At 39.6% G+C, this 21,178-nt stretch overlaps 1 protein-coding gene across 13 annotated transcripts in view; it reads left to right on the top strand.

Annotated features, from left to right (window-relative positions):
* The window catches only part of ALKBH8 (alkB homolog 8, tRNA methyltransferase), a 61,226-nt gene that overhangs the window by 17,354 nt on the left and 22,694 nt on the right, over nt 1-21,178 (top strand). For all 13 annotated transcript variants that reach the window (XM_081790393.1, XM_081790394.1, XM_081790399.1 and 10 more), the window contains one exon: nt 20,904-21,010. In XM_081790393.1, coding sequence (XP_081646519.1) covers nt 20,904-21,010 — 107 coding nt within the window. The remainder of the gene's footprint in view (nt 1-20,903; nt 21,011-21,178) is intronic.

The raw sequence follows: 21,178 nt of genomic DNA on the forward strand, positions 1-21,178 counted from the left end.
TGTAGCCGTGTTCGTGTTAATACTTCCCCCTTTGAGTTAAGAGACACGTCGTCCTTGTCCCTGGCACAGCCAGATGGCTGGACACCGTCCTCATAGAGGCAGAGACTTCCCCTAAAACAGGACTTGGAGGAGCATATATTAGGTTCTGCAAGCCAGCTAGATCTAAAAGAGAGAGGAAAGAGCTCAGCCAGATGCATGGCCCCAGGCAAGCCACTCAGTGGAAGCCAGGTCTTCTCTCCTGGGAAGTTAGGGGTGGGAGTGGGGTGGGGAGGAAAGCCTGGTATGTTCTATACTTTCACTCCAGGGGACATTCCCTCCCCTCCTGGGGAAATAGGAGGACTGGGAACTAAGTGTCCCCCCACAGCCAAAAGTTGTAGTGAAGGGACAACGTGCCCCTTACCTGCACCGATAATCTGCTGTAATTGTTGTCTCCACTTGGTGTCTCTGAAGGCACATAACTGTTAGCTGCCAGTTTGCATGGTGGGAATCTTGGTTACAGCTGGCCTGGTAAGAGCAGGAAAGCATCCATGTTATACATTATGACAAGAACAGCAGATTTTCTTGTAAATGAGTTTTTGAGGGGTAGAGAATCTAACTTGGGGAAAAAGATTCACTCGACAGGTAAGTTTGTCATGCTATTTAAAAAGTTGACTGTATTTGGAGCCCTTTGTTTCATATGAAAAATGGCATTAACATCAGCTCTTGCCTGGCTGAAGGATTGGGGGCTAGCGTATGCAGACTGCGTTCTAACTCTGAGCACTGGGTACATGTAGAGACATCTTACTAAGGGGGAGCTACTTCTGGGGCTCCTTCCTGGAAGGTGTATCAAAAGGAAGGTTACATTCCCATGGCCTCAAAATAAGATTTCCAGTGGTCACCAGAAAAGTGACCTCAGCTTTTCCTCTTGAATTTACCCACTGTCACACCTGGGCCGTGTGCTGTTTGCTTTTTCCTACTGTGCAATTGCTGGTTCTTTACCCCTGACCTGGAACTGGCTCCCAGACTTCTGTCCTTTTTTTCTCTATGTTCTCAGCCTTGACATCCTGAATTGTTGTAAGAAATTTATTACAGTGTCTATCCCAGTAATAATTTGTCAGCATAACCTTTTTTTTTTTAAGTGTTTGTTTTGTTTGTTTCTCCTTGCCCAAAATCTTTGAGATTATATTTAGCTCTTGACTTGCTTGCTTTTCCTAGAAAATTTCTGAGAACTCCTAATATTTTTGAGTATAATTGACTTACAATATTATATTGAGTTCAGGTGTGATGTAATGATTTGATATTTACATATATTACAAACTGATCAGCCATAGCAAGTCTGGTTACCTTCTGTCACCCTGCAAATTCAATATGTATCACATCAAGATTCATGGAAAGACTGTCCAGACGGTTACCACAGTGGGCACAGATCACTGCTGGAATTAAACACAGAGATATTTAGAGAAGTACTAATTTTATAAGAAGTTGGTTTATCCGTAAATATTTGTCATATTGGTTTCTTTTTTCTTTTAAGATTTTTATCTTATTTTAAAAATTTTTGACATTTTTTTCAAAGTTTATTTATTTATTTTGAGAGAGGGGGAGAGAGAGGGAGAGAGAGCACATGTGAGCAGGGGAGGGGCAGAGAGAGAGACGGAGAGAGACAGAATCTAAAGCAGGCTCCAGGCTCTGAGCTGTCAGCACAGAGCCCGATGAAGGGCTCAAACCCACGGACTGTGAGAGCATGACCTGAGCCGAAGTCCGACGCTCAACCGACTGAGCCACCCAGGTGCCCTGGGACAGTTATTTTCGTTATAGTACAGTCAACATGGCATTGGGCCACATCTTCATTTTTCTTTTTATCCAGTGTGTCCCTAACATTCAGAACTTCTGTGGATGAGTAGGTCTGCTGGTTTGTGGGCCAGAAATAAATGCTTTCCCTTACTTGGTCATGTTCATTTTTATAATCAAATTCTGTTTTCACTTAAGTATTTTCTCAAACTTGTGTTCGGAAGATTCCTATATTTGTATAATTTTCTCATCTTACAAGGTCTCTTGGGAGCCAAAATTCCCTTTTGTGTCAGTTGGGCAAATGAGGGTCTGCTGACAGTTTTTAAAGTGTACTCTTTATCTCCTTTATATGCAGTAATATTCATGCCCTTACAGTAAGGATAATGGCAAAGAGATATGTCTATTTTGGCCAGTAATCTGCTAACAGAGTCTGTTTCGTGGTGCGACATCATAAAATAGAACATTTTGTTGTATTCGAAGTCTTCTAAGTACCAATTCTTGGATCTTTTCAGGTAGAATTAGTACATTTGCTTTGTAGCAAGATAGCAGCATTATTGTCACTCCAGGTATGTAGAACTAGAATAAAATTTATCAGTTGAGTGCAGAAAACTACAATAGAGTCAATTTTAGGAGATGTAGTTGGATCCACTGGTTGGCTGCTTATTGAGAAGTCACTGATTTGGGGATAATATTGGTAAAGATACATATGTATTGTAAACATTTTGTTTTACCTCACATATAAATTTACTCACCGGTATTTTGATGTAGGTCCTTTCTGTGAGAGTCCACGGTCTGCCTTGTCTTTACAGTTTTCATTCCTTTAAAGTGAAGCAAAAGCTTAAAGACATCTATGGAACCTTCCATAGGTTTTAGGTTTTTTAAGGTTTTAGGTTTTGATGTTTTTATTTCTAAGGTTTTATTATTGAACTGTCACATCTGTTACAACGTTTATTATTTCGCCCACTTCTACTGAGTCTTTCAACAGCATTCAACCTGATTTATAGAGAAAAAAACCTATCTTCTCTTAAGTCAGTTTCATCGGTTTGCATAACAGATGATTAAATCGAGTAACCGCAGAACATTTGTGGATGGCACAGAGTGCTTCACTTGCTCAGGTACAGCCCAGCCGGTGAGAGTAGAGGTCCGAGAGCGTGTCGGAGAGTTGCCGAGGATCAGCAGACACTCAGGGCGTGAGTGTACTTTCTAGAAGTAATGGAGCCTGTTGGTTGGTCAAATAGATAACCTCTTAAAAGAGCTTTTATTTTTATTTTTTTAAATTTTGTTTTTTATTTTTTAAACTTTACATCCAAATTAGTTAGCATATAGTGCGACAATGATTTCAGGAGTGGATTCCTTAGTGCCCCTTACCCATTCAGCCCATCCTCCCTCCCACACCCCCTCCAGTAACCCTCAGTTCTCCATATTTATGAGTCTCTTCTCTTTTGTCCCCCTCCCTGTTTTTATATTATTTTTGTTTCCCTTCCCTTATGTTCATCTGTTTTGTCTCTTAAAGGCCTCATATGAGTGAAGTCATCTGATATTTGTCTTTTTCTGATGGACTAATTTCACTTAGCTAATACCCTCCAGTTCCATCCACGTAGTTGCAAATGGCAAGATTTCATTCTTTTTGATTGCCGAGTACTACTCCATTGTATATATACACCACATCTTCTTTATCCACTCCTCCATCGATGGACATCTGGGCTCTTTCCATACTTTGGCTATTGTCGATAGTGCTGCTATAAACATCGGGGTGCATGTGTCCCTTCAAAACAGCACACCTGTATCCCGTGGATAAATGCCTAGTAGTGCAATTGCTGGGTCGTAGGGTAGTTCTATTTTTAGTTTTTTGAGGAACCTCCATACTGTTTCCCAGAGTGTCTGCACCAGCTTGCACTGCCACCAACAATGCAAAAGAGATCCTCTTTCTCTGCATCCTCACCAACATCTGTTGTTGCCTCAGTTGTTGATGTTAGCCATTCTGACAGGTGTAAGGTGGTATCTCATTGTGGTTTTCATTTGTATTTCCCTGGTGATGAGTGATGTGGAGCATTTTTTCATGTGTCGGTTGGCCATCTGTATGTCTTCTTTGGAGAAGCGTCTATTCATGTCTTTTGCCCATTTCTTCACGGGATTATTTGTTTTTTGGGTGTTGAGTTTGATAAGTTCTTTATAGATTTTGGATACTAACCCTTTATCTGATATGTCATTTGCAAATATCTTCTCCCATTCTGTCGGTTGCCTTTTAGTCTTTCTGATTGTTTCCTTCGCTGTGCAGAAGCTTTTTATTTTGATGAGGTCCCAGTAGTTCATTTTTGCTTTTGTTTCCCTTGCCTCCAGAGATGCGTTGAGTAAGAAGTTGCTGCGGGCAAGATCTAAGAGGTTTCTTCCTGCTTTTTCCTCTAGGATTTTGATGGCTTTCCGTCTTTTTTTTTTTTTTAATATTTAATGTTTATTTATTATTGACAGAGAGAGACAGAGCATGAGTGGGGGAGGGGCAGAGAGAGAGGGAGACACAGAATCTGAAACAGGTTCCAGGCAACGAGCTGTCAGCACAGAGCCCGACGCAGGGCTCGAACTCACGGACAGCGAGATCATGACCTGAGCTGAAGTCAGAGGCTCAACTGACTGAGCCACCCAGGCACGCCCGATGGCTTTCTGTCTTACATTTAGGTCTTTCATCCATTTTGAGTTTATTTTTGTGTATGGTATAAGAAAGTGGTCCAGGTTCATTCTTCTGCATGTCCAGTGTTCCCAGCACCACTTGCTGAAGAGACTGTCTTTATTCCATTGGATATTCTTTCCTGCTTTGTCAAAGATTAGTTGGCCATGCAGTTGTGGGTCCATTTCTGGGCTCTCTATTCTGTTCCGTTGATCTGAGTGTCTGTTCTTGTGCCAGTACCATACTGTCTTGATGATTACGGCTTTGTAGTATAGCTTGAAGTCTGAGATTGTGATGCTTCCTGCTTTGGTTTTCTTTTTCAAGATCGCTTTGGCTCTTTGGGGTCTTTTCTGGTTCCATACAAATTTTAGGATTGTTTGTTCTAGCTCTGTGAAGAATGCTGGTGTTATTTTGATAGGGATTGCATTAAATGTGTAGATTGCTTTGGGTAGTATCGCCATTTTAACAATATTTGTTCTTCCTATCCAGGAGCATGGAATCTTTTTCCATTTTTTGGTGTCCTTTTCAATTTCTTTCATAAGCTTTCTATAGTTTTCAGTGTATAGATTTTTCACCTCTCTGGTTAGATTTATTCCTAGGTATTTTATGGGTTTTTTGTGCAACTGTAAGTGGAATCGATTCCTTGATTTCTCTTTCTGTGGCTTCATTGTTTGTGTATAGGAATGCAGCCGATTTCTGTGCATTGATTTTATACCCTGCAACTTTGCTGAATTCATGAATCAATTTTAGCAGTTTTTCGGTGGAATCTTTTGGGTTTTTCATGTAGAGTATTATGTCATCTGCAAAGAGTGAAAGTTTGACCTCCTCCTGGCCGATTTGGATGCCTTTTATTTCTTTGTGTTGTCAGATTGCAGAGGCTAAGACTTCCAATACTATGTTGAATAACAGTGGTGAGAGTGGACATCCCTGTCTTGTTCCTGACCTTAGGGGGAAAGCTCTCAGTTTTTCCCCATTGAGGATGATATTAGCGTTGGGTCGTTCATATATGGCTTTTATGATCTTGAGGTATGCTCCTATCCCTACTTTCTTGAGGGTTTTTATTTTTATTTATTTATTTAAAAAACATTTTTTTTTAATGCTTTTTATTTATTTTGAGACAGAGAGAGACAGAGCATGAGCAGGGGAGGGGCAGAGAGAGGGAGACACAGAATCTGAAGCAGGCTCCAGGCTTCGAGCTGTCAGCACAGAGCCCGACGCGGGGCTTGAACTCACAAACTGTGAGATCATGACCTGAGCTGAAGTCGGACGCTTAACCGACTGAGCCACCCAGGCACCCCTCTTGAGGGTTTTTATCAAGAAAGGATACTGTATTTTGTCAAATGCTTCCTGTGCATCTATTGAGAGGATCATATGGTTCTTGTCCTTTCTTTTATTGATGTGATGCATCATGTTAATTGTTTTGCAGATATTGAACCAGCCCTGCATCCCAGGTATAAATCCCACTTGGTCGTGGTGAATATTTTTTTTAATGTATTGTTGGATCCCGTTGACTAATACCTTGTTGAGGATTTTTGCATCCATGTTCATCAGGGAAATTTGTCTATAGTTCTCCTTTTTAGTGGGTATCTGTCTGGTTTTGGAATCAAGGTAAGGCTGGCTTCATAGAAAGAGTTTGGAAGTTTTCCTTCCATTTCTATTTTTTGGAACAGCTTCAAGAGAATAGGTGTTAACTCTTCCTTAAATGTTTGGTAGAATTCCCCTGGAAAGCCATCTAGCCCTGGACTCTTGTTTTTTGGCAGATTTTTGATTATTAATTCGATTTCCTTACTGGTTATGGGTCTGTTCAAGTTTTCTTTTTCTTCCTGCTTCAGTTTTGGTAGTTTATATGTTTCTAGGAATTTGTCCATTTCTTTCAGATTACCCATTTTATTGGCATACAATTGCTCATAATATTCTTTAAACAAATTTTTTTTAATGTTCATTTATTTTTGACACAGAGAGAGACACACAGCATGAGCGGGGGAGGGGCAGAGAGAGAGGGAGACACAGAATCCGAAGCAGGCTCCAGGCTCTGTGCTGTCAGCACAGAGCCTGATGTGGGGCTTGAACCCACAAACAGCGAGATCATGACCTGAACGGCAGTCGGACACTTAACCGACAGAGCCACCCAGGTGCCCCAGTGATATTCTCTGATTATTGTTTTTATTTCTGTTTTTTTGGTTGTGATCTCTCCTCTTTCATTCTTGATTTTATTTATTTGGGTCCTTTCCTTTTTCTTCTTGATCAAACTGGCTAGTGGTTTATCAGTTTTGTTAATTCTTTCAAAGAACCAGTTCTCATTTCATTGATATGTTCTACTGTCTTTTTGGTTTCGATAGCATTAATTTCTGCTCTAATCTTTATTATTTCCTGTATTCTGCCTGTTTTGGGTTTTATTTGCTGTTCTTTTTCCAGTTCCTTAAGGCGTAAGATTAGGTTGTATATCTGAGATCTTTCTTCCTTCTTTAGGAAGGCCTGGATTGCTATATACTTTCCTCTTATGACTGCCTTTGTTGAGTCCCAGAGGTTTTGGGTTGTGGTGTTATCATTTTCATTGACTTCCATATACTTTTTACTTTCCTCTTTAACTGCTTGGTTAGTCCATTCATTCTTTAGTAGGATGTTCTTCCGTCTCCAAGTATTTGTTACCTTTCCAAATTTTTTCTTGTGGTTGATTTCTTGTTTCATAGTGTTGTGGTCTGAAAATATGCACGGTATGATCTTGATCTTTTTGTACTTACTTAGGGCTGATTTGTGTCCCAGTACATGGCCTATTCTGGAGAATGTTTCATGTGCACTGGAGAAGAATGTATATTCTGCTGCTTTAGGATGAAATGTTCTGAATATATCTGTTAAGTCCATCTGGTCCAGTGTGTCATTCAAAGCCATTGTTTCCTTGTTGGTTTTTTGATTAGATGATCTGTCCATTGCAGTGAGTGGGGTGTTGAAGTCTCCTACTGTGATGGTATTACTATCGATGAGTTCCTTGATGTTTGTGATTCATTGATTTATATATTTGGGTGCTCTCACATTTGGCACATAAATGTTTACAATTGTCAGGTCTTCTTGGTCTATAGATCCCTTGATTATGATATAATGCCCTTCTGCATCCCTTGATACAGTCTTTATTTTAAAGTCTAGCTTGTCTGATAGAAGTATGGCTACTCCAGCTTTCTTTTGTTGGCCATTAGCATGATAGGTGGTTTTCCATCCCTTTTCAATCTGAAGGTGTCTTCAGGTCTAAAGTGGGTCTCTTGTAAACAGCATATAGATGGATCTTGTTCTTTTAACCATTCTGTTACCCTGTGTCTTTTGATTGGAGCATTGAGTCCATTGACGTTTAGAGTGAATACTGAAAGATATGAATTTGTTGCCATTATGATGCTTGTAGAGTTGGAGTTTCTGGTGGTGTTCCCTTGTCCTTTCTAATCTTTTGTTGCTTTTGGTATTTATTTATTTATATATATATATATTTTCATCTTTTCTCTCTCAGAGAGTCCCCCTTAAAATTTCTTGCAGGGCTGGTTTAGTGGTCACAAACTCCTTTAATTTTTGTTTGTCTGGGAAACTTTTTATCTCTCCTTCTGTTTTAAATGAGAGCCTTGCTGGATAAAGAATTCTTGGCTGCTTATTTTTCTGATTCAGCACACTGAATATATCCCTCCACTCCCTTCTGGCCTGCCAAGTTTCTGTGGATAGGTCTGCTGCAAACCTGATCTGTCTTCTCTTGTATGTTAGGGACATTTTTCCCTTGGCTGCCTTCAGGATTCTCTCCTTGCCTGAGTATTTTGTGAGTTTGACTATGATCTGCCTTGTGGATGGTCAGTTTTTGTTGAATCTAATGGGAGTCCTGGATTTTGATGTCTGTGTCTTTCCCCAGGTTAGGAAAGTTTTCCGCTATGATTTGCTCACATAACCCTTCGACCCCTATTTCTCTCTCTTCCTCTTCTGGGACCCCTATGATTCTGATGTTCCTTTTTAAGGAGTCACTGATTTCTCTAATTCTTAAATCGTGCTCTTTTGCCTTAATCTCCCTCTTTTTTCCTGCTTCGTTATTCTCTATAAATTTTGTCCTCTATATCGCTGATTCTCTGTTCTGCCTTGTCCATCCGTGCTGCCGCTGCATCCATCCGTGATTGCAGCTCAGTTATAGCATTTTTAACTTCATTCTGGCTATTTTTTCTTCTTTTATCTCTGCAGAGAGGGATTCTAATCTATTTTTGACTCCAGCTATTATTCTTATTATCGTGATTCTAAATTCTGGTTCAGACATCTTGCTTATATCTGTGTTGGTTAAATCCTTGGCTGTTGTTTCTTTGTGCTCTTTCTTTTGGGGTGAATTCTTTCGTTTTGTCATTTTGAATGGAGAAAAGGAATTAATGAGCGAGAAAAAATTGAAATTAACAAATTAAAATTAAAAAAATATTTATATTAAAAATTAAAAACTCACACATACACAAAAATCGAATAGTTGATGCTAGATCCTAGGTGTGTTTTGGTCTGGGTGTTGAAAGTGGTTTGACAGATTAGAGAAAAAAAAGGGGGGTGGGAGAGAAAAAAAAAGGATATCGTTTGAGAATTTGAAAAGATGAATACACTGAAGTAGACTAAAACAAGATGATGGGGGTAAAATAGAATTTGAAAAAACATACACAAAAGTAAAGAATATAGTAGAAAAAAATTAAAGAAAAATATTTTTAATAAAAATTAAAAATAAATATGAATTTTTTTGTTTTCTGCATTTAAGAAAAAAGAAAAGAAACAAAAAAGAGAAAAAAAGATAAAAAAAGAAAAGAAAAAGAAAAAAAATTGTTTGAAAATTTGAAAAAGTGAATACGGTGTAGTAGACTAAAATAAAATGATGGAAGTAAAGTAGAATTTGAAAAAATTTACATAAAAGCAAAAAATATAGTAATGAAAATTAAATAAGAATATCTTTAATAGAAATTGAAAGTAAAAATGAAGTTTTTCTCTTCATTCAAGAAAAAAAAGAAACAATAAAGAAAAAGAAAGGAAAAAAAGGAAATTGTTTGAAAATTTGAAAAGGTGAATACACTGAAGTAGACTAAAATAAAATGATGGAAGTAAAGTAGATTTTGAAAAAATTTACACAAAAGAAAAAATATAGTAATAAAAATTAAAGACATTTTTAATGAAAATTGAAAATAAAAATGAATATTTTCTCTTTCTGTATTCAAGAAAAAGAAAAGGTTTGTAAAAGAGAAAAAGGAAAAAGAAAGAAAATTGAATAGATGAACCTGCTAACAGATTGAAGTAGGACTGAAATTGCTTCATTTTCCCCTAGAAGTCAGTCTGTGTAGCTCTTTATAGTCCATAAATTAAGCCGGCAGTGAGGTTTGTGTTCTTGAAGAGCGAAGCTGTCCCAGTTGGGTGGGACTCGGTATAACAGCTCCGCTCTCCACTAGATGGCGCTGCTAGCCCACTGGGGTGGATTGTTGCGGCGCTCATAGGTGCGTATTCACATGCTCGGGAGCGGTGAAAATGGCGCCACCCAGCTACCCAGTGTGTTCTCTTGGATAGGCAATTGCGCACCATCGTCTGCCTTCAGCTCTCGTCCACTCCCCGCTTCTTTACTCTCTGTGGCCAGACCCCAGGCAGTACCTCTCTCCCAAGCCTTGTCTCAGATGCGGCTGTTTTCCACGGCCCCTTATGTCCACGGTCTGTGGCTTTGACCCATTCCTCCCCTCTGCAGGAGGGTTTCACCAAGCAATGGCCAAATATAGGCTGTACCCAGGTTCGCCCGCTGGACCTTGTTGTTGCCGGTGCCCCGAGACTGCAGCCAGATGCCAGCCCGCCCCAGAAAAAGTTTGTGAGATATAGCATAGCAGCAGCGTCTCAGGGATTATGGAAAATTGCAACCGAAATCTGGCACCAGGCTATACCCTTAACGACCTTGTCCCAGCACCAGCAAATGTGGCCACCTTCCGGGGTCTGCTGGGACCAGGTGGCTTCAGCAGTCTCTACCAAATGTCCTTCCAGCAGTGGAACTGCTTTTCCCTGTGTGGCCTGAGAACCTCCCAGACCCCACTCTGTTCCTGGGGATTTACCCTTCCCACCAGAGCACCGCCAGGTATCGAGCTGTGGAGTTGCAGCCTTTGCGCTCCCCTTGTTTACAGCCTTAATGGAATTTAAACCCTCTCCTTTCTCCTTTCTCCCTTTTTAGTTTAGTCCCTGTGGCTGTTTCCAGTTTTCTACTTTCTCTCCAACTGCTTTTGGGGAGGGGTGCTTTTCCCGTATTCTACCCCGTCCCCAGTCTCTGTCCTCTCTCTGCCCACAAAAGCAGTTCCCTACATTTTGCGGCTTCTCACTCCCCACGTTTAGCTCTCCGTGCCATGTACCTGCTGAATTCTGTGGTTCAGGTTGTGTGCATTGTTGTGTTATTTCTCCAATCAGTTTTCTCGGGTATAGGATGGTTTAGTGTTGGTCTGGCTGTATTTCATGGACACAAGACACACTAAAAGCTTCCATGCTGTTACGCCATCTTGGCTCCTTCCTTAAAAGAGCTTTTATTGACGTGAACAGCATTTTCACAAGCAATTTGGGAGATAGAAAAACATTTCCAGCCTTGACTACCCCGTCCCCACCTCAGATTTTCAATGTGAATATCCAGCTCTCTAAAAGATGTTTTCTTTTTTCTACATATGAACTTGTTATCTTTGTCTTTAGCCATTTACCACCCACTGCTATTCTCCCGTACAAAACAAAACAGACTTTGTCTCTTCCTCAGTTCCCTGCTCTGTTTAATTTCCTCCAGTCGATCAGTGTAGAACCTGGGAAACGTTCTTGACGTACATTTTTAAAATTGTGAATTTTGCTTTCAAGTACTATTTTCACTGCACCCCACAATATTTTCTTCCAAGAACAGCTCCTAGGTGTAATTGTCAATAGCTGCACATATTAAAATAAACACTCATGAAAGCTTCACCACTCTCAAGATAATGAACATATCCATCATCCCCAAGAGTTTCCTTGTGTCCTCCTGTTCCTTAATATCTTAGATTACATAGTATTTTCCAGAGTTTTTATACAGCAGTCATGCAGTATATACTCTTTCCTGTATGGTTTCTTTTACTCATCACAATTATTTGAGATTCATTCAGAGTTGAAGCTTAATTGGAATCTTTACTTTTTTGCTGAATAGTATAAGAACTTCAGAACACTTTAACTCTGAGACTCCCTTATAATTTACATACTGTTATTACTGTGCAGTTGAATTCTCTTCATTTTTTTTAGCTACTTCCCTGATTTATACCATTAGTGATCATTTAGACATACTTACCATTTTCTTTTCTCTTCATTCCTTGATCTCAGACCTCCCATCTGGGATCATTTTCCTTTTCCACAATGTACAACCTTTAAATTTGCTTGAGTCCAGGTGCACTGCTGGCTGCCCCTGTTATTCTGTCTGCAGGTGTCTTCACCTCACCTTCATCCTTCAGGCTATTTTCACTGGGTATAGAATTTGAGGTTGGCAGTTCCTATAGTGCGTGCAAGACTTCATTGACTTCCTTGTGGCTCACATTATCACTCCCATGACCTTTGTTTATTTCTCTGGCTTCTTTTCAGATTTTCTTCTTTTTCTTGTGTTTCTTGTACTTTTATTTTGATGTGCCTGATTATTCTGTTTATTTTTATGGGTTTATTTATTCTTGGGACTTATTGGGTTTCTTGAACCTGTGGATTTTTTACTCCCCATCAATTTTGGAAAACTCTGAGCCATTATCCCTATAGATTTTTGCCTCTGTTCTGTTCTCTGTCCATCTGCCTGTTTTCTATAGACTTTATTTTGCTTGCCCTCTCTTCTGTGTTTAGTGTATTTTGTTAGAGACAGTTTTCTTCTGTCACTAATTCTTTTTTTCAACCATGTCTGATTGCTGTTAAACTCATTCATCTGTGGCCTAGTTTCAGTCATGGTATTTGTCAGTTTCAGAGTATCTACTTTGTTTTTCTTCAAATTTACAGTGTCTTTAAAAAAAATAATTTCCAGTTCTCTGCTGAAATTTTCAGGTTTAGCATTTATATCTGTAAACTTGGTAAGAATTTTTGTTTTATAGCCTGTTTCTGATATTTATATATTTGAGGTCTCTGTGGTTCATTTCTGTTCTTTAGAGATATCTAGAGATGTTTCTCTAGACTATCTTTTTCCCGAGCAGGTACTGTGGTTTATTCTGATTCAGAATGTCTGAGATGAAGGCCAGTTCTCTATATTTATAGAAGGCTTACAGACAATTATGATATTTAGCTAGAATTCTGAGTCGTTGAGTTAGAAAATGTTAAAATGCTAAATCTGTACAATATCAACTTCAAAGGCAGTAGGATTTCATATTAATCTTTCACAGAATAAATAGAAATGAGGTAATATAGGCACCCAATGGCAGTTGTAATCATCATTCAATCAAATGTTCCAGTGCAGTGCTAGAAACTGAAAAAGTTAAAGTCTGTGTGTCTTGTGTCTAGATCCTTACGTTTTCACACAGCGATTGGGTTCATCGTTGGACAAGTCAGGAGAGTTGGGTTGTAGCTCATCCCTACTGGTAACTCTTAATGGACCATGGAGAAGTCACCTCCTTTCTGTGCTCTCTGTCACAGATTGAAGTTGGCATATAATTTTGAATTTTAATTGTACAGAATTGAGAAGAATTCAACAATAACGGCAGCTACTGTTGCTGCCACCCCTACTGCCGACACTGATGTACCATAATCGTCGCACCAGCAGTGAGTTGTTGTTGTTTTAGTGTATAGTTCATAGTTTTGGAGTTTTTTGTTTTGTAATTGAGATGTAATTGACATATAACATTGTATTAGTTTTGGGAGCACAACATAATGACTTGGCATATGTGTATATTGCGGAATGATCAGCACAGTAAATCTAGTAAGTCCCAGTAACTCTAGTGAGCATCTATCCCTGCATATGATTACAATGTTTTCCCCTTGTGATGAGAGCTTTTAAAATCTCTCAGCAACTTTCAAATATACACCACCGTATTACTATTAGTCATCATACTGTACCTTATCTCCCCACGATTTACTAGTTCTATAACTGGAAGTTTGTTTACCCATTTCACCCACTCTGCACTCCCTGCCTTTGTCAACCACCAATCTGTTCTCTATCTGTGAGTTTGGTGTTTTAATTTTTTTATATTCTACATATTAAGTGAGCTCATATGGCATGTCTTTGTCTGACTTATTTTACTCAGCATAATGCCCTCCTGGTCCGAGTCCATTCATGTTGTCACACATGGCAGGATTTCTTTCTTTTTAATGGCTGAATAATATTCCATTGTGTATAAATATCACACCTTCTTTATCCATTCATCTTTTGATGGACACTTAGATTGTTTCCATGTCTTGACTGTTGTATATAATACTGCTGTGGACATGGGGGTGCAGATATCTTTTTGAATTAGTGCTTTCATTTCTTTTGGGTAAATACCCAGAAGTGGAATTGCTGGATCAGAGAGCAATTCTAGTTTTAACTTTTTGAGGAACCTCCACACTGTTTTTCACAGTGGCTGCACCAGTTTGCATTCCCAGCAGCAGTGCACAAGGGTTCTCTTTTCTCCACGTCTTTAACTCTTTAATACTTGTTTGGCTTTCCTTCCTTGCTTCTTTCCTTCCTTCCTCCCTTCCCCTTCCCTTCCCTAATTTTTTTTCCTTTCTTTCTTCCTTCCTTTCTTCCCCTTCCTTCTTTCCCTCCTCTCCCCTCCCCTTATTTTTTTTTTCTTCCTTCCTTCCTTCCTTCCTTCCTTCCTTCACCTTCCTTCTTTCCTTCTTCCCTTCCCTTCCCTTATTTTTTTCTTCCTTTCTTCCTTCCTTTCTTTCTTCCCTTCCTTCTTTCCCCCTTCCCTTCCCTTCCCTTCCCTTCCCTTCCCTTCCCTTCCCTTCCCTTCCTTTCCCTTCCCTTCCTTCTGATGGTAGCCACTCTAAGAGATGTGAAGTAGTACCTCATTATGGTACCTATGGAAGCTATTCTAATAAGTGGGTTTTGCTTCATGAGAAGTAAGCTAGGGCCTCAGGAGTAGATATACTCATGACTACTATTGTTCTTTTTGCTTTAGCTGTCTCATTGTGGTTATCTGTGTATGTGAATCTGTTGACTTATTTTGCCTAAGGAGGAAAGCTCAGAAAAGAATTAAATGGAATTTTGGAAGCTTTCTGTCCAAAAATGTAAGGTACATCACCCTATTCTTTTCAAATAAATTGTTGATGGTGAATTTATTCATTCATTTATTCATTCAAAAATATTTGTTGAGTGTAATCTACTAGACAGAATGCAACAAGTAAATAAGCATAAAATATCAAATAATTTTTTAAAAAGTTTTTAATGTTTATTTTTGAGAGAGAGAGGCAGAGCATGAGTGGGGAGGGGCAGAGAGAGGGAGAAACAGAGAGAGGGAGAGAACTCAAAGCAGGCTCCAGGCTCTGAGCTGTCAGCACAGAGCCCGACGTGGGACTTGAACCCATGAACCGTGAGATCATGACCTGAGCGGAAGTCGGATGCTTAACCGATTGAGCCACCCCGGTGCCCCCAAACAATGTTTTTTAAAGCTAAAATGTTTCATTACCTTTGGAGTTTTGTCATATATAGAGCAAAATTTAATTTTACTGAAGTGGTTTGTGATTGTCTCTTGTTTTTGGATTCCGACTTTGGGGGATGTGGATTTTCACTTTACAGTTCCTGCAAAGGAATGAAGCCTCCGTGTGGTAAATGAAAGCTGATAGCAAGTGGTCCCAGTGCAAACACGTGAGCATGAATATATTACAGACATTTAAGCTAAGCATTTATAATATTCAGTGGTGGCTACAGTGTGTCCAATTCAGCATCTTTTCTTTTTCAAGTGTATTCTTCCATTGTGCAGTGTTTACTTTGCTCTCTTTTGTGCCTTTTGCAAATGTATTTAGACCATTTAAACTAAAAAATGCTTCCACTTTTGTTTTATATTCTACTTGAGCTCAGCCAGACAAAACGGTTCAAAATCATGTGTATTTGGGGAAGATGTAGAGATGCCAGCCTCTATGCTTTCAGCAGTGGAGACCTAGTTTTGGAAGACAGAGTCGTATTCGACAGGTGGAATTTGCTGACATACGCTCTAGAGTTGTTTGTGGTGTTTTCTTCTGAAGTTTTAGCCTGATTTTGCTTGTTTCACACATCCACTACTGTAGGCAGGTTCCCAGGTATGGATCCTAAATGCACACGTGGTATCTGACCAGCGGGGAAAGTTTTCACACCAGAAGCTCAGATGATGCTCTGCCTCTTGCATCCTCTCTCAGAGGCAGTGGGGAACGAGGGCATTTGGGCCACAGCGGTAGTTCTTTCCTGCACGTACTTCTTGAAGGACCACTTTGCTGTGCCACAAAGTACCATCTCATCTATATGTTCCAATGCGCGACTTTGCCCCTCACGACAAGAATATTGAGGCCTGGACATTACAAAATTGCTTCTGACTGTGCAACAAGGGAGTAGAGTTTGTTTTCTTTCAGCGATTTTCAAATGGGAGACCGTGGGTCTAGTATGTTCAGGGTGTGTGGCTGCCACAGTTTCTTTCCTTTGAGTTTCACAAGACTTGGTAATCTTGACTTCTCAGCGTTCAAGAAATTTAGCAAATTTCAAGGCTCCTGCTTTTGTTGTTGTTTGGAAACATATCTTGCCAATAGGAGTCCAGGAAGGGAAATAGGTTTGTTTTGGTCTTTGATTTTAACTTGCCTTAAAGGATGAAAACTAAGCAGACTTATATGGCGCGGGTAGGAGATTGAAAGGTCATTGACATCAGCCAGTGTTCTCCAAGTGTCCCAGACAAAATTCCTATTAGTTCCTCTGCCCTGGAATAATATGGCGTATCAGCAGGCTTTTCTTCCAGCTACTTTTCAGTTTAGCAAAGTACACATTTAGGGGCGTCATTTTTTGTAGAGAGACAAAAAATTATTATTTGTTTTACTAAAAATGTTCTAAGTTCCTCTTCTCCCCCACAATGGACTATATATCTCATGATACACTGGGATTCTGTATTTGTGGTCCAAGGAGAGTATGTAAACAGACATTTTTGACATGACCTGTATTTCTTTGTAAATACTTTATAGCTTCAGTCTCGTATATTTGCATTCGTGACTCTCTCCCTTTTTCCTTTTCTCCTTTCCCACTTGTCCAAATGTGGTAGACATGGCCCTGATGAAACATGTAGAGTCACTTGTTTGCCATTTTTAAAAAATATTCATTTATTTATTTTTTAGAGAGATAGAGGTGGGGGTGAGATTGAGTGGGCAGACACATAGGGAAAAAGAATCCTCAGCAGGCTTCACGGTGTCATCTCAGAGCCCGATGTGGGGCTTGAACTCACAAACCATGAGATCGTGACCTCAGCTGAACCCAAGAGTCGGACGCTTAACCAGCTGAGCCTCCCAGGAGCCCCCTTGTTTGCCATTTAAAATAAGCAAACTCTTGCTTCATTTGAATCCAATGAAAACATCAGTGCAATTACAGAAGATTTATATTTGGCAGGAAATGGGGAACAGGTGGACTTCTCTAGCTCCTGCTACATTCTCAGCTGTGGGATATTTTCTTCAGTCAGACATAGTGACTTCCACCCTATCAGTCTTCATCGTTCTCTGTGACTCACATGTCATGCTTTACATCATATTGTCTCTTGTGCATATGCCGTTCAGGGTTTCAGAATGTTCATGATCTCAACCCAATTTTCTAACCAGTAAGGATCCACATTAAGTTTGTCTTCTTTCTTGGAAATGCTCCCAGTAGCAATGTACTCTTCATTTTCCTGTTTAGCCGACACGGAGATCTATTTATTTCATGTACTTTTCTGTCATGAGTCATCTTTCCTTGAGGATAGAGTGATGGCTGTGTCTGGGGTTTTCACTTCTATTGTACTTTGAATGCATAAAGGTTTTATAAGATCAGAAAGTCTAGGATTTTTTGTTTGCTTGCTTTGAACTGAACATTATTCTCCATCATGCCCCACGAGCTTGCTGGGACCTTGATCTTTATTGACTCTGCCATCTCGGAAAATAAGGAAAATAGGTAAAACCAAAAAGAATAATTGGAAAAAGCTCCTGTGGAGCAAAGCTGTCACATTGGCAGAATGATTCAGCAGTTGCAGGGAGCGTTATTGATTGTGAATCCTTTGTGAATTTTTTAAAAAGTTTTTTTTTTAGTATTAACAAGCCTTGTTTAGTTTAAATAAATATGATATAAATAAATATGATAAATATGATGATAATGACAGTCTGTTATGATGGACTGTTTTAAGAAAAATTTAATTTCTTTTAATTTTATAAATAAAAATTACTTTCTTAAATTAAAAAAAAACCAAACTCTCACATTGTATACCTGTGAGGTAATAGAAAACAAGTTTATTAGTCTGTGTCGCCAATTCCTGGCACAGAACTCCAAAAACACTTCTAAATTTCCTAAATAAGAAGAGTGCTAGGAGCATTTTTTGTTCTAATATTTGGTAACTCACCCGGGTTCCTGACACAGACTTCCTAAGTCCTTTGGAATTCCCTGGGGGATGGCAGTGTCTTGTTCTAGTGAGATGACTCCTCATGGGCTCCTGGATGGTGGCTGCTCACCAGAAAGACCAAGCCAAGGTCAGAAGCTTGGAATTTTCAGTCCCGTTCCCTGTTTTCCAGAGGCGAGAGGGGCTGGAGATAGAGTTAGTAACTGATCATGCCTACATGATGAAGCCTCCGTAAAAATCCCAATAGTCTGGGGGTCAGAGAGCTTCCGGGCCGATGAACATGCAGAGGTGCTGGAAGAAGGGCACAGTAGAGAGGGTATGGAAGCTGTGTGCCCCTTCCCACACACACACGGCCCTGCACGTCTCTTCCATCTGGATGTTCATCTGGATCCTTTATAATAACATTTTATAATCAACTGGTAAACAGTGAGTGAACTGTTTTCCTGAGTTCTGTGAGCCTGTCTAGCAAACTAATAATGATTATCATCAATAATAATGATAAGTATTATGTATATTCTAACCTAATTCCCGTAAAATTTGACTTACTTGGTAGTGTATTTTTCTTCCTTGAAACTTGGCTTCTGTATTCAGGACACATATTTCCCAAATAATTAGCATCAAGTTCATACTTGTCTTGTTAGTTCTGATCTTTTGTCTAAACTGAGATTTCCCAATTTTAAGATCATTACTCTCTGTTGATGCAAGGAAATGTGTTTGCATTTTACAAGTAAATAGGCACTGTAGATTTGTAACAAATGTTGAGTGTTAATTAGCCAGGAACTGTAACCTCTGGGCAGGTGAGGACATGATTCTTGCTTACCATTGTGGCCTTTGAAAGCTCACACAGTGAAAAATAAATATTCATCTAAGGAATAAATGGGAGTCTAGTCTCTCAGAATAGTATCTTGTCAACAGTTTTCATTTCCTTAAGCCACAAATGATTTTCTCTGATAAAAAAAAATTAATCTGCTTGTCATTCTGTCCTCTACGTGGACCTTAGTTTTTCTTCAGAAGATTGAAACCTTCATGTGTTGGTTTTTTTAAAAAATTTTCTTTTTAAATGTTTTTATTTTTATTTTTGAAGGAGAGAGAGACGGAGCGTGAGCAGGGGAGGAGCAGAGAGAGAGGGAGACATAGAATTTGAAGCAGGCTCCAGGCGCCGAGCTGTCAGCCCAGAGCCTGACGCGGGGCTTGAACTCACGAACTGGGAGATCATGACCTGAGCCGAAGTCGGACGCTTAGCCGACTGCGCCACCCAGGCGCCCTTTCATGTGTTGGTTTAAAAATGGGTCAGAGGGGCGCCTGGGTGGCGCAGTCGGTTAAGCGTCCGACTTCAGCCAGGTCACGATCTCGCGGTCCGTGAGTTCGAGCCCCGCGTCGGGCTCTGGGCTGATGGCTCGGAGCCTGGAGCCTGTTTCCGATTCTGTGTCTCCCTCTCTCTCTGCCCCTCCCCCGTTCATGCTCTGTCTCTCTCTGTCCCAAAAATAAATAAAAAACGTTGAAAAAAAAAAAAATTAAAAAAAAAAAAAAATGGGTCAGAGTGGGTTTTTCTCCCTTTCCCTCAACTTTTTAGTATGAAAATTTTCATATAGGAAAATAGAATGAATTGTATAGCAAATACCTATATATGTACCACCTAGATTCTACAGTTAACTTTTTAACATTTTTGCTTTATCGAATAGTTGTCCGTCTGTCCATTCTTTTAACAGTCCATCGTCTTACGTATACATTTTGGAAAGTTGCAGGTATCATTATACTTCACCCCACAACTTAAGAATTCATCTGCAGTGTTTATAAATAGAATATTTTTAGAGCATGGTTTTTTGAAATTTCAAAAGTGATCATTTGGAACAGATAATTGTTAGAAAATGAAATTCTGTCAGTTCGCTTTATTTTCCCTATTTCCCAGGACAGATGCGAAAGGGAGAAAAGCACCTTGGGTCTTTATAATTCTTTGTAGTTTACGAGGAATTTTCATGTCTGTTGTCTACTTTGAACCGATAATAGTCGGTAACAGTTGTTATGCGAAGTACTGTGCTAAAAGTTCACCTTTAACAAAGATGCTTTGCTAAGTTCCGTTCATCCTGCTGATACTTCGTTGTCATATTTATTTTTCAAGTGGATTGAATTGTTCACTTAAAAATATTTTTTAGCCCCATGGTGTGCCTTTTAAAGTCACCTTTGTCAGTTGCTGCTATGTTTAGACTGAACTCTTTGGCAGTTGGGTTCCTGAGGACAAATAGTTTCCTGGTGTTGTATCTTAATAGGTTGTTATTCATAATAATATTTGAGCACAACTTAGAAAGAGTTACTGAAAATGTTCCTGTGTTCTTCGATTGTCTCCTATAAATTAGCCTTCAGTATCCAAAATGTTGCATGACTTTAAAGGCAAAATGGGTTATATGAGAATAGGCATCTAATAGTTGTTTGGGGGGGGGTGTTATTAATTATTAATATCCTGTGTATAATTATATTATAGAATTTTTATATTTTGTGCCAGATAGTGTCTTTTATGTCCATTATATATTTAATTCATGTAACAGTCCTATAAGGACTGAGGAAACTGAGGCACAGAGGGGTTAACTGACTTGTCCTGGGTCATATAGCAAGTAAATGGAAGAGTCAGGATATGAATGTTTCATCCCCCAGTCCTAGCATTTGACCACTGCCTTCGTGTTTTGCACTGTATGTATGGTCCTCAGACCACCTGCATCATAATTTCCTGGGGTGATTGTTAGAAATGCAGATTCCTGGGCCTCATCCTAGACCTGCTAAGTTTGAGCCTATGGATGAAGGGTGTTTTTTAGCCATCCAGTTGATTTTTATGTGCACAGAAGTTTGAAGACCACCGTGCTATACTCTTCTGTAAGCATTATCGTGTCTGAATCCCTGTTAACCTGGAAAGCCAGAATCAATTAATCATTCTTACCCTTGGAGTACATGACATTTTTGATTCATCTTTATGCTTTTGTCTTTCCTTCAAGGTTGTCATGGACTTTAAGCACCCAGACGGCATCACAGTGCCCGTTATGTTGCCTCGTCGGAGTTTGCTGGTGATGACCGGAGAATCTAGATACCTCTGGACACATGGGTATGTATTGAAGTGACCTTGATGACAGAATACCTCTTCCTTTGTGACAGTTCTCATTCTCTCCTGCTTGAGCTGCCAGAACCAGGCCCCATGTCTGTACATTGAGGTGTCCAGGTTTAAATCCCCAGAGATATCTATGCCCCTTTTTTGGTAAATCTTAACCTTTTA

Source organism: Panthera onca, chromosome D1, assembly GCF_046562875.1.
Source record: "Panthera onca isolate mPanOnc1 chromosome D1, mPanOnc1 haplotype 2, whole genome shotgun sequence".
Lineage (NCBI taxonomy): Eukaryota > Metazoa > Chordata > Mammalia > Carnivora > Felidae > Panthera > Panthera onca.